The sequence below is a fragment of the Aquarana catesbeiana genome, linkage group LG02 (genome assembly GCF_042186555.1).
Source record: "Aquarana catesbeiana isolate 2022-GZ linkage group LG02, ASM4218655v1, whole genome shotgun sequence".
NCBI classification, from domain to species: Eukaryota; Metazoa; Chordata; class Amphibia; order Anura; family Ranidae; genus Aquarana; species Aquarana catesbeiana.
The window spans coordinates 391,857,612-391,872,095 of record NC_133325.1 but is presented as its reverse complement, the minus strand read 5'-3'; the positions used below and the strand labels follow the sequence as shown (position 1 = coordinate 391,872,095).

At 44.3% G+C, this 14,484-nt stretch overlaps 1 protein-coding gene across 1 annotated transcript in view; it reads right to left on the bottom strand.

Moving 5' to 3' along the window:
• The window catches only part of LOC141128122 (transmembrane protease serine 11D-like), a 152,973-nt gene that overhangs the window by 69,367 nt on the left and 69,122 nt on the right, over positions 1 to 14,484 (bottom strand). The window contains exons 3-4 of the mRNA XM_073615214.1: positions 6,283 to 6,408; positions 4,191 to 4,311 (exon numbers count right to left, since the gene is read on the bottom strand). Of these exons, the coding sequence (XP_073471315.1) occupies positions 4,191 to 4,311; positions 6,283 to 6,342 (181 nt within the window). The 5' untranslated portion in view covers positions 6,343 to 6,408. The remainder of the gene's footprint in view (positions 1 to 4,190; positions 4,312 to 6,282; positions 6,409 to 14,484) is intronic.

Sequence of the window (14,484 nt, the reverse complement as noted above, 5' to 3'; positions counted from 1 at the left end):
GAGAGAGAGCCACGCTGTACTGCACCACCAAAATGAGAGCAGGTCAGTGTCAGTGGGCAGTGTGGGCGCAATAGGAGACAGACAGTACTAGTATTGTATAGCCACAAAAGGACTAGGACACTGTAATCATTGCAGTGCCCCTTTTCAGTGCAGTTCCCTTTATATCACAGTGTCCCTGCACATTACAGTGTGGAGGACTGACACCAGCCTCCCCCAGTCTGGGCCTGCCCAAGAGGGTTAAGGCAGTGCTGGAAATTAATGGTGGCCACACAAAATATTGACACTTTGGGCCAAATTTGGACATTTTCACTTAGGGGTGTACTCACTTTTGTTGCCAGAGGTTTAGACATTAATTGCTGTGTGCTGAGTTATTCTGAGGGGGCAGAAAATTTACACTGTTTTCCAAGCTGTACACTCCATACATTACAATGTAGCAAAGTCTACTTTCTTCAGTGTTGTCACATGAAAAGATATAATAAAATATTTACAAAAATGTGAGGGGTGTACTCACTTTTGTGAGATACTATATACTATATGGCCTGCCCTATATACTCTGCAGAAAATTGGGCCTTAGGTGTTGGTGGTACCAGAACACTGTAAGCCCTCACAGTTACTCTTGTTGGGCGCAGGAACGGGCCCTGCTTTGAAATATTACATCAAGAATTGTAATTACATGCCCCTGTTAAACAGGGGCAGAAAAATTGGGCCTTGGATGGTGGTGGTGGTGCCACAACACTGTAACCCCTCACAGTTACTCTTGTTGGGCGCAGGAACGGGCCCCGCATTGAAATATTATATCAAAAATTGTAATTACATGACCCTGTTAAACAGGGGCAGAAAAATTGGGCCTTGGGTGGTGGTGGTGGTGCCACAACACTGTAGCCCCTCACTGATACTCTTGTTGGGCGCAGGAACTGGCCCTGCTGTGAAATATTAGATCAAAAATTGTAATTACATGCCCCTGTTAAACAGAGGCAGAAAAATTGGCCTTGGGTGGTGGTGGTGGTGCTCTAAACCAAAAATATTGTTGGAAGCTAGCATCATCAAGATTGAGGAGGAATAGGATAGTCAGCATAGGCAGTCGTCAAGGGATCCCATATCCAAAGCAAATTCAATCAGTTACATCAGCATCAGGTGCTTGATAGCTGCAGATCCAAGACTAATTCCTTTTTTATGAATGTGAGCCTATCAATGGAGTATGTGGACAGGCACACTCTTTGATCCATTACAAAACCTCCAGCAGCACTGAATGTGTGTTCCGAAAACACACTGGAAGCAGGACAGGCCAGTAGCTCAATCCGTCTGCTTTTGAGCAGCGGATTGGACCCGGTCGGATGTCAGTGGACATGTCTCCGCTGACATCTGACGCTCCATAGACTAACATGGAGCGCCCGTTCAGGTCCGCCGTCAAAACTGACAGGCGGACCTGAATGGTCCGATCGTGTGAAAGGGGCCTTAGTCTTTAAATGGTTAAACTGAGAGATTCTACACACAGAGTTCAGCTCATTGATAAGTGTAAACATTGTATCTTTTCAGCTTCTTTTATCAGACTTGGCAGGCTGCCCAGAGAGGAGAGAAGTCGCTTCACAGAAGACTTCAGGCAACTTGCATTGACTTCTATTACAGAAGTCATTTGCAAGTCGCGCTGAAGTTATAATTGGCCTTTTTTTTTAGCACAATTGGCCGATGCCAATTAAATAAAAAACGCCAAATATCGGCCGATATATCGGTTGACCTCTAGTAGAAACTGTACACACTGTATTAGATACTGTGTACACCGCCTGCACTGTATTAGAAACTGTACCACGGCTGCACTGTATTGTGTGCTGGTGTACACCACCAGAAGTGTAGTAGAAACATTACACACTGTATTAGATATTGTGTACACCACCAGAAAAGTAGTAGAAACTGTACACACTGTATTAGATACTGTGTACACCGCTTGCACTGTATTAGAAACTGTACAACGGCTGCACTGCATTTTAAACTGTGTACACCACCAGAAGTGTAGTAGAAACTGTACACACTGTATTAGATACTGTGTAGACCGCCTGAAGCATATTAGAAACAGTACAACACAGAATGCACTGTAGACATAGGCTACACTGGATTCAGAGTATATATATTAATACACTGCCTGCATTGACTGAATATCGAGTAAACACTGAATATATAGTCTATGCTAAATGCAGAGTATATATATTAGACTGACTGTGTATATATATATATATATATATATATATATATATATATATATATATCTCAAATACACTGCCACTAACTGAATAACCTACCTGCCTAACCTAAATCAAGCTATCTCTCTGTCCACACCAACAACACTACACACGGCCGCTGTGTAAGCAGCCTTATATAATGTGGGGCATGGACTTAGTCCCCCTGAGCCATGATTGGCTAAAGGCACCCTGCCTTTGGCCAATTATGGCTCTCTTAGCCGAGCATGCTGTGATTGGCCATAGTATGCAGGTCAGGTGCATGCTTTGGCCAATCATCATACAGCAATGCACTGCTATCTCGCAGTGCATTATGGGGCGCTCCGCAGCGCTCTAATTTTCTGCGAATGCCCCATAATGTTCGCTGTTCGGCGAACAGACGAACACCCGATGTACGAGTCAAACTTGTTCAAACCTCCTCACATGTGTTTTCTTTTCCCTAATGCAGTAGCTCTGAGTTCAGAGTTTAAGGCTCGGTTCACACCTAAACCAGCCGCGGATCGCACAGGAACACTGTGCGTCCCTGTTCTCCATTTAAGGGACGAATCAGGGCCAAATCTTTGCCTGGATTCGGCCCTGAAACTGAACCAATGACGCACAGTGTTTCTGTGCAGAGCCCTCCGCAGCTGCCGCAGAGATATGTGAACCGGCTCTATAGAGAGCCGGTCACATTCTCCTGCTATGCTAATTGGATGCAGGTTTTGCATAGGTGTGAACCCAGATTAAGAGCTCACTCCTGCGATTATGGATGTGAACAGTAACACCTGGAAGAGTATTAGAAACATCATAGCAACAAGGTGGTCAGGCTTCATGAGGTACATACATGGATTACACCTACAGTATAGCAAGGGCATTATTTAAAGTGACTTTAAATTCTATTTTTTTTTCCCAATAAAAATAACAAACATGTTATACTTACCTGCTCTGTTGCAGTGGATTTGCACAGAGCAGCCCGATCCTCTTTTCAGGTCCCTCTTCTGTGATCCTGGGCCCTCCCTCCTGTTCAGTGCCCCCACAGCAAGCAGCTTGCTATGGGGGCACACGAGCCACATGTCTATTGAGACATCAAGCCTCTTCCCCCCCCCCGCTTGTCTAGTTAACTTTGATTGACAGCAGCGGGAGCCAATGGCGTCGCTGATGTGCCTCAGGGAGAGTCTTGGACGGCTGAGGCTCTCGTGGACATCACTGGACAGAGAGGGACCTCAGGTAAGTGTTAGGGGGGCTGCTGTACACAGAAGGAATTTTATCTTAATGCATTAAGATAAAAAAAACCTTCTGCCCTTACATTCCCTTTAACTTTGGTTAAAGCTGAACAGTTTGTTTTTATCTACAGATGCCTCTTACCCACATAGGCAGTTTTATGGGTAAACTATGCCTTTAAGTGTTTTTTGCATGCTTAGTGCTTTAAGTTAGTACTTGAATGGGGGCCCCTAGGAAAGAATATTGATCTTGCTTAGGGGCCCTTTGAAGTCTGCAACTGAACTGATGTAAAACATGTCTGTTTACTGTTTCTAATAAAGGAGTGTCTGTTTTGACAGCTAGCGGGGAATCTTCTGTCCTTGCTTGCTGTCACTATCTAAAAAAAAACGCCATCCTGCGGGGCTCCACCCGCCTGGCCACGTCATCCATTTACAGTGCTCTGTGAATTGGATCACTACAAGTCCTGACAGCCTTTGCTGTTGGCTTGTAGTTCTCAATGAACTACCAGCTCGCGGTTGATCGCTCTAGGTAGTTCATTGAGCTTCCTGTCAGAGTGTAACTGCCTCACCATATTGGAGGAACAGGCAGACAGCTACACAGATGGTCTGCAGGACTGTGGCATTACACCCACAATTTGCTACTCGTGGGTACAATGCTTTACAGGTCCCTAACAAAAAATAATAAATGCATATTTTTTTACCTGGCATGTATTGTTTTTTTTAAAAAGTGAACTTATCCTTTAATTCACCATTTCCTTACCAAAAAAGACCCTGAAACATAAGACGATTCCAGCTATCACCAGAAGAACAATGAATCCACTCATCCATCGGATACAGCAGGCGCAACAACTCTTGCAGCACCCATGGCATGTCTCCTTAGGCTGAAAAATGAAAATAGTGAAAATGTAATGTTGTAGGGAAATATTGTAAACATATCATATGAACTAGATTAAGGCACTATTTATGTTTAAACTACAGTGGGGAAAATAATTATTTAATCCTCTAAAGATTTTGTAAGTTGCCCACTTACAAAGAAATGAAGGGTCTGTAATTTTTATCATAGGTGTATTTTAAATGATCAAGACAGAATATCAACCAAAAATCCTGAAAAACACAAAAAACAAATAAGAAGGTTCTCCTAACGACAGCTTGTGTATAAAAGACATCCATCCACAGAATCTCTTTATTCCATTCAAACCTCGCCATCCTGGGCAAGACCAAAGAGCTGTCAAAGGTCATCAGGGACAAGATTGGAGACTTGCATGGGCTAGAATGGGCTACAAGACTATCAGCAAGAAGCTTGGTGAGAAGGAGACAACTGTTGGAGCGTTTTTTTGCAAATGGAAATACAAAATAACCTTTAATCACACTCGGTCTGGAGCTCCATGCAAGATTTTGCCTCAGGGAGTAAGGAGAATCATGGGAAAAGTTAAGGATCAGCCCAGAACTACATGGGAAAAGCTTGTGAATGATCTCAAGGCAATTGGGACCACAGTCACCAAACAAACCACTGGCAACACAATACGCCACCATCGACTGAAATTCTGCAGCGCCTGCAAGGTCTCTCTCCCCAAGAAGGCAAATGTACAGGCTGGTCTGAAGTTTTCCAATGAACAACTAAATCACTCAGAGAAGGATTAGGAGAAAGTGCTGTGGTCAGATTAGACCAAAATTGAGCTTTTTGGCATCAATTCGACTTGCTGTGTTTGGAGGAAGAAAAATGCTGACTAAGAACACCATCCCTTCAGTCAAGAATGGAGGTGGAAACATTATGCTTTGGGGCTGTTTCTCTGATAAAGGTACAGGCTGACTTTGCCGCATTGAGGAGCCAATGGGCAGGGCCATGTATTGTAAAATCTTGGATGAGAACCTTCTTCCCTCAGCCAGAACACTGAAGATGGATTGTGGATGGGTCTTCCAGCATGAAAATGATCCAACACATACCATCAAGGCAACAAAGGAGTGGCTCAAGAAGAAGCATATTAAGATCATGGAGTGGCCTAGCCAGTCTCCAGACCATAATCCTATAGAAAATTTATGGAGGGAGCTGAAATTTCAAGTTGCCAAGTGACAGCCAGGAAACCTTAAGGATTTAGAGAAGATCTGTAAGATCTGTAATAAAGAGTGGACCAAATTCCCTCCTGAGATGTGTGCAAAGCTGGTAACCAACTATAAGAAATGTCTTACCTTTGTGCTTGCCAACAAGGGTTTCCCCACCAAATACTAAGTCATGTTTTGCTTGGGGATCAAATACTTATTTTACTCACTGAACTGCAACTCAATTTATAACATTTGTATCTTGTGTTTTTTTCTGGATTTATGATTTATATTCTGTTGCCCGTGCGCTCTGCATGAGCGGCCACCACTGAATAAATTTAAACTGAATGTTCAGAAGAGCTTTACCTCTATTTTTAGAAAAAAATGTACAGAAGTCCTTTTGACTTCTCAGACCCACTGGAGACTCTTCACTGCAGCTTAGATTTCCTTCTTATAAGGCATGCATGTGTAATACTAACCAATGTTTTAGAATAGTAGGTATTCTTCCCATTGACTTAACATTGTCTACAAAATAAAGTTGCACTTTGTTTACCTCTTTTTCTGTTTTCTTCAATTGAACCTGGTAGGCTTGTGTAAAACTAAAAAAAAAACTACTAAGATTTATAAAAATTGGCAGCCCAAAACTTGTATGAGTATATCCAAAGTATCTGTGTAGGATAAGTGGGACTCTTTAAAGATTTTACACCACAGAGTTACACTTCCAACAATGAGCTCTGTAAATAATATAGACAGAATGGTGTCTGTATGCATCCTTCTTCCACAACAGTTGTGAATTTTTAAAATATTGTAATTACCTTCTTGTGCAGTAACTGCTGGTCACCATCCTTTTCAACAGCTTGAGCCATTAAAGCCATTAGTCAACAAGTTAAGTTAGCAAACCCAACTGTGTGTTAGCTGAACATAAAGTTTTGTTTCTTATTCTAGAAAAATATACAATGAGACAAAGGAAAAGTACTCTTTTAATGGGATACCAAATAAATGTATTTGTTTATTCATCGTTACACAAGAAAACGATAACCTATAGCAGCCATTTGGGATTCAACTCTCACTGCTCTCACTTATTGAAAATCTGATTGGTTGCCACAAGTTTCTGCACTATATAAGATCATTGTACTTTGGACTAAATACTGTAAGGCTGTTAGCATATGGCCTAAACATGACATACTCTAAGGGTCGGTTCACACATGGGCAACACGACTTTAGCGCGACTTTGTACCGCGACTTCAACGCGGCTTCAGCGCGACTTTAGCGCGACTTTAGCGCGACTTCAGCGCGACTTCGGCAAATTACGAGGCGACTTGAAGTCGCCTCCATGACAGGCGACTTTGCCTGTGGCCAATCACCTCTCTGGGAGGGAGGGGGGGAGGGAGGGGTTTTCTCTGCAAAGTCGCTTGACTTTACAGAGAGATCCGACTTGCAGGCGACTTACATTGAGTTGAATGGGTACAAGTCGCCTACAAGTCGGATAGAAGTAGTACAGGAACCTTTTCTGAAGTCGGAGCGACTTCAGTAGTGTCAATTAAGACGCTCCCATTGCCTACCATGTTAATCTAAATACAAAGCGACTTGGGGCGACTTGGGGCGACTTGAGGGCGTACAAGTCGGATCCCAAGTCGCCCCAGTGTGAACCGACCCTTAAAGATCAGCTACAGAATTGTTGAGCTGTACTGGAGTTTTGGATCAAGTAGTGAAGGGCTAGTGTTTTTTTTTTGTCTGTGCCCAGTTGGAGATATTTCCCTTCACTTCCTGTCCCATAGACAGGAAGTCTAAAGTGAGGAAATCCACAGTTCTCACAGTTGCCCACAATGTAAGACTACACCTCTATTCCTATTCTGGTGACAACTTGAAATTTTGGATTTTTTTCTCACTTTTGGGACCAGTGACAATAGCCATTAGCAAAAGAAAAAGAGAGTCTGGATCTCCCCAGCAGAGAAACAAACATAAAAAAACGACAGGTTAAAATTCATCCCTGCCCAAAAAAGAAAAAATTGTTTTCGATACTTTAAAGTGTAGCTGTACTTAGGCTAGGTTCACACTGCTATGGGTGTGGGACTGCATGTAAAACATGTTTCCATTTTTTTAAATTTAGCAAACATTGCTTATAATTTTTTAGATCCAAGTTAGCAGATGAATTTTGATTCTTGCAGCCTTTTGGATTTGTTTAATGTCATTTATGTTTTAAATCAGATGGGAGGTACAGGTATTGGCATTTGATGCGGAAGTGCCTCTTTTTTCTCCCCACGGGGACTCTCATTCAAATTGGGATGGGTTTGCTGTTGCTCACGTTTTTATCTGTCTTTAGAATGAGACGTATCATATTTTTTATGTTTCAATAATTTTATTAAAGTTTTCACAGAACAGATAACAAAGATCTCGGCATCTCATTGAGCATTATACAGTATCTGTAGTACATCATACATACAGTATACCCAAGGAATCCACCTCTTGTGTTGTCAAGGTCAATTATCGTGTCCTTGGGTAGACTGTACCTTTAGTATTTATGGGTCATATATCATATCCTACCGTACACATTACATAGTATTCTGTAGCCTTGTGCATGCTCTATATCATGTGTCCTGGAATATGTCCCGCCCGCTGGGAAACACCAGCTCCCCAACCATCTATTGGGGGAGTCTGACTTCCAAGATCACTGGGGGGGCACCATCCAGACCTCCTTAAGCCAGTGACTTGCTGAGGGAGAAAGGGGGTAGATCATAGAAGAAAGGAAAAAGGGGCTCCGAGTTAGTGGAGGGTAGAGTTGGGAAGGGAGGTTGGGGGGGAGGGTTCCATGCTCTTTGACATGTCATTCAAGAAAGGTTCTGATTTGTGATCATCCGAGGTTCATTTCTAAGGTATCTGATACATGGATCCCATACTTCATTTTATCCTGCACAATTGCTGTTAGTCTTTCATTAAACAAAAGCCATGACATTTTGTGTTTAAGTTGGTCAAATGGTACGGCTGCAGACTTCCAGTTTCTTGCTATTGTGATTTTAGCTGATATGAATATAAATGTAAGAAGCCTTCTATGATTTTTTGAGGCTTCAGCTACCCTGCCACCCAGGAGTGCGTGCTTCGCGGACTTCGCCAGGTTAATCTGGGTGAGGGTATATATAAAGTTGTAAACCCTGATACAAAATCTCCTGACCTTGGGACATGTCCACCATATATATATATATATATATATATATATATGATATGCTGTTTCCACCTGGCCGCATCCCGAAAGGGGGGGGGGGGTTCTCCGGGTACAAAATTGGCCAGTCTGGCCAGTACCATATACCATCCTAATAAAACCTTATAGTTAGCCTCTATAATGGAGGTATTGGTGAGCGATCCAGAAGCTGTCATTGTTATAGAGTGCCATTCCTCAGGATCTAGGGTTTCTTGTAAATCTTGTTCCCATTGAATCATATCATTTAGTTTTGTCGAGATATATGTCAAAATCGTATATATAGCAGATATATGGCCCCCGAGTTTGTCATATTGTTGACACATATGTTCCATCGGAGTCATTGTCATTAAATCACCCTTGCGTGCTAAGGTTTGCATATAATGGAGTATTTGGGTGAGTCTATAGTGTTCAGTGTTTGGCATTTGATATTTTTCTACCAGAGATCTTTCAGATAGCATACCCTTATGACCACAGAGATCTGCTGTCCGTATTTGGCCCTTGTTGGTCCACCATTCGAATGCGGGGGGGGGAGTGAGGCCCGGGGTGAAATCTCTATTTCTCAATAGAGGTGCTAGCGGATTGTGGGGTGACTTGAATTTCTGAGAGTCTATCCCAAATATCTAGTAAGAAGGAGAGAGTAGGACATAATATAATTGGCCTCTCTTTCATTGGGAGCCACATAATATGGGAAATTGGTTTGGAGTGACAGGAATAAGATTCCATGGTCATCCATAGTGCTTGGGGTTGTTGGGAGTGAAACTTGGTGAGTTGGGCCAACTGGGCTGCGTAAAACTATTTCTGTAAATCAGGCAGGCCAAGTCCCCCCTTCTGTTTTGAAGTGTACATTGTACCTTTGTTCACCCTGGGCCTCTTGTCTCCCCATATAAACTGAAGAATCCTTTTTTGAAATGTTTGCAGGTCAGATCGGACTAGTGACACAGGTATAGTGTGAAACAAATATTCATTTTATTGACTGTAGTCTGCCGAACCACGATGGGGGTGAATCTGTCATCTGGCTAGGTCCTCTGTCAACCGTTTGAACAGGGCAGGGTAGTTTTGCTTATATAAGGTTTGTATAGACGAGTTCAGTTGAATTTCTAAATATGAAAGGGCTTCCGACTCCCATAGAAATTTGTAAGATTGTTCGAATGTTTTCTGGGTGGAACTCTGTAAAGAGAGGTTCAGTGCCTTGGATTTACTGTGGTTGATTTTAAAACCCAAGATTTCTGAGAACGGTTGTAAAATAGCATATAGATTGGGGAGGGAAGTAATAGGTGATGACAGAGCTAGCAGAATGTCATCTGCAAAAAGTAAACACTTATGCTCTCTGTCTCCACAAACAATACCCTCGACATCTGGACAGGCGCAAATCCTTATTGCCAGTGGCTCTATTGCTAGAGTGAACAATGGGGATAATGGGCATCCCTGCCTAGTTCCCCTCCGAATATCAAGGGGTTGGAAAGAGTATCCCCTGAGCATCAAAGATGCTGTCTGGGCTTTATACAGCGTTTGAAGGAGGGCCAGAAAGCGATCGCCAAACCCAAAGCGAAGTAACACGTCAAATAAGTAATCCCAAGACAGGGAGTCGAATGCCTTCTGGATATCCAACGAAAGCAGCATGACCCGTCTAGGTCCCTTACTGTCCCAGTCAGATTGGATAGCTGAAATTAGATTTATAATCCTGCGGGTCTGATCCGATGCCTGGCGGTTTAGGACAAAGCCTGCCTGGTCTGAATGAATATATAGTGGGAGGCAGTGGCGTAGTGCATGGGGTGCTACCGCCCCGAGCGCAAAATTTACAGGGGCGCTGTCACGAGTGTGGACCATCTAGCACAGGGATAAAAGCCCCTTGTTAAACTTATGACGAGTCCACGTTGTCCAGCAACAGCAGCCGTTCTTGGGGTCGCAGCATCTCCCGTGACTCCAGAGCACGGATTGTTCTAACCTCCTCTTCGTAGTAAAATGAGGCCTGGGGAACAGGCTGACTGGGGACCCAGAGGATGGGCACGCTGCCAGGGAGCCCCTAGAAGGATCAAAGGAGACACACTGGCATGAATGGTAGGGCTAGCAGTCTCTCTCGTCATCTCTCAGCCTCCCTCTCCTCCCTCATTTCCATCAGCTCCTCTGTCTCTCTAAATCCAATGTCTCAGTGAATCTAAATCACCAGTGCTACAAGAACACACAATTGTGCAAACATATAAATAAACAAACTCTTTTTATATATTTATCAATAAAATGTTCATTCATAGCCAGGTTTTTTTGGATGCTTTTTATCGATTGCTATATGGAATTAGTTTGTTTATATATTTGCACAATTGTGTGGTCTTGCAGCACTGGTGGTTTGGATTCACTACCCAGTAGGACTATCTTAGAATTATTGTATTTGATGAATTGTTTTATGAAATTTTCTGTACTTTATTTAATTGCTTTATTTGCACAATGAGGTTGAGGTTTCTGGCAGCACCGATGATTGGGACTCACTTACAGTAGGGTTATTTTATAATATTCCAGTTAATGGAAGCTACATATGTCATATTTACACTATAATACTTGTTGCAGCACTGTGCAGTTGGGAGCAATACCCAGTAGGGTTTTGTATTTAACCCTTTTGAATTTTTTCTATATATACATTGGTTTATATATAGATATACCAAAATATATATAGAACGTTTTCAAAAAGGTTAAATACAAAACCCTACTGGGTATTGATCCCAACTGCACAGTGCTGCAACAAGTATTATAGTGTGAATATGACATATGTAGCTTCCATTAACTGAAATATTATAAAATCCCACTCCTAGTACCTATGATGGCCAACCTGTGTAGAAAAGATGTGTGGGTGGAAGAGCCAGTTAGGCTCATCAACGTGTACGCCCCCCCAGACAAGAATGCGCGGCTGGAACTTTTCCAGACCCTGCAGACCCAACTCGTCACCACCAGAACAGTAGTGATCGGCGGTGATTTTAACTGTCCGATTGAGGTGGATGGCCGCAGCTCCAGCATATACGCAAAACTTGATGTCTTCTGTGCCAAGGTGGAGAATCTTGAGAAAGGTGAGAAGTGTAATTCTTTCTTTTTCAGGAAACTTCACTCAGGACACACACCCTTGTCAGAGCTGCGTGACGAGACCGGAACACTCCAGAAGGGGAAGAAGGCTGTGATGCAAGTGGTCAGCGACTACTACACCAACCTCTACTCCCCGAAAGAAACGGACACACAGGCAGCCGACAGGTTCCTGTCAGGTATCTCTAACCAAATTGATCCTGCAGGTTCATCAACCGTCAACGCCCCCTTGGTGTTGGAGGAGCTGCACTCTGCCGCTAGATCCTTTAGGCGAGGCAGGACCCCGGGCTGCGATGGTCTCCCAGTTGAGCTCTATGTAGCACTGTGGGATCTCTCGGGCCCGGACCTGCTCGAGCTATACGAGGAAATGGTGGTGGAGGGCAGAATGCCTCCGTCACTGAGGGAGGGGATGATCACGATTTTGTATAAGCGGAAGGGGGAGAAATCGGATCTTAAAAATTGGCGTCCGATCTCTCTGCTGAATGTAGACTACAAAATTCTCGCCAAGGTCCTGGCCAACAGGCTGAAGTCTGTCATCGGACAGATCATCCACCCGGATCAGACTTGCGGCATTCCTGGTCGCAGGATTGCGGACAGCCTTGCGCTTGTCCAAGACACGGTCCAGTACATTCATGGCCGCCATGTTCACGCGGCCCTGGTCAGTCTTGACCAGGAGAAGGCCTTTGACCGTGTCTCCCACGAGTTTATGTGCAGAGCTCTGCGCAGGTTTGGTCTTGGGGAAATGTTTTGTTCGTATGTGAATGTAATGTACACTGACATTTCTAGTTTGGTGCTGGTAAATGGCTGGAAAACTGACCCCTTTCCAATTTTGTCTGGGGTCAGACAAGGCTGCCCTCTCTCACCTCTGCTTTTTGTTTGTTGTATAGAGCTCTTCACCCGAAGCATCAGATGGAACCCAGAGATCAGAGGGATCACCGCACCAGGACCGGACAGACGGGAGGTCAAGTGCTCACTCTACATGGACGACGTGACGGTGTTCTGTGCTGATCGGCGCTCCATCGACACACTCGCCCAGACCTGTGAGGACTTCGGCCAAGCTTCAGGGGCAAAGGTCAACTGCGGGAAGTCAGAAGTCATGCTCTTCGGAAAGTGGTTCCTGCTTTCTTCTGCACCCATTCCTTTTAGCATCAAGACGGACTTCATCAAAATCCTTGGGGTCTGGTTTGGAGCTGAGGGCGCAGCCCTGAAGTCCTGGGAGGAAAGACTGTCAAAAATGCGACAGAAGTTTGGACTTTGGAGCCTCAGAGAACTCACCATCGAAGGGAAAACACTGGTACTCCGCAGCGAGATCCTCCCTGTGTTGCAGTACCTCGCCCAGGCCTGGCCACCCCGGGTTAACACCTGCAAGGCCATCACCAGGGCGGTGTTTCACTTCATCTGGAGCTCCAAAATGGACAGAGTGAAGCGGGCGGTTATGTTCAAGGAACCCCTCAAGGGCGGTAAGGGCGTGCCCGACATCGCTACGCTACTGAGGGTGTGCTTTGCTTGTAACTGCATCCGCAGGACATTGGTTGACAGAACTGTGGACTCTGGTGGTAACTCCATTTCCCGTTTTTTCCTCCTGCCTCTTTGGAGGGCCCTTGGATGGGACAAATGGGACAGCTCCATCCCCTACAACTGGGACACCCCTTGGTACTACTTGGACACCTTCAAGTTTATTAAGGAACTGGGGCTATATGGAGTGAAGCCCGACTTGTGGAAGCCAAAAACAAGTTGATTAGAGCATCGGACATTGTTGAGACTGTTCCAGGCCTCCCTTCAGCCACTTGTAAAGTGGTCTGGAGGAATGTTTCTTCAAAGAGACTCACCAACAGGCACAAAGATCTGGCATGGATGGCAATCCAAGGGGGGTTGCCACTCAGGACATTCATGCATGCCAGAAACCTGTGCAGATACAGGCACTGCCCCTTTTGCATCATCCAGGAGGAAACTGCTCTGCATGTTTTCTGGGAGTGTCCTTTTGCACAGGACCTGTTGAGGGCCTTGGAACCTGAACTCAAAGACTTTGTACCACAGACTGCTATCACACACTTTGGTGTGTTGAACGGACTCTTCTGTGGAACTCATTCACAGGAGGACATTGACGGTGCCTGGCGGGTGCTGTGTTGCTTTAAGGACACTTTATGGTGCGCCAGAAAGCGCCTCATCCACCAGCGGGAGAGGATGTCCATCGAGGACTGCTGCAGACTGGTTCACAGTCTGCTCAGAGACTATCACTTGATGGACTTCAAGGAGGAAGAGGAGGTCTGAAGATTTCCCCATCCCCCCCCCCCTCCCACCCGTGTATCCTTTGGCAGTTCAAATAAAGCTTCGGGCCTGTGAACTCTTTTCTCCCTCCCCTACCCCACCTTCTCCACCCCCCCCAACACACCCGTTGCACATTTGAATGTTATTAGACTGTATGACCTGACTTTTGTGACATGTGTTTGAAGTAATGCTTTCAGGGTAATGCGGCGTCATAAATGATGTGATGTTTCGGGGTATTATTACTCTGCACAACACGTTAGGCATCATACCGCAGGATGAATGTAATTTATTTGTATGCTTGGCAATGTATTGTTATGTAGTGTATTTATGCGCTGCGTTGCAGTACAGATTGGAATGTACCCTGTTTAAGTATTTGTTTTTTTGTATATTTTCTTGCAAAATAAAGTATACATTTTCAATCAAAAACCCGTTGCCAATTGAATGCTATTTTGACAGTACGACTTGACATTTTTGAGACATGTTTTTAAAA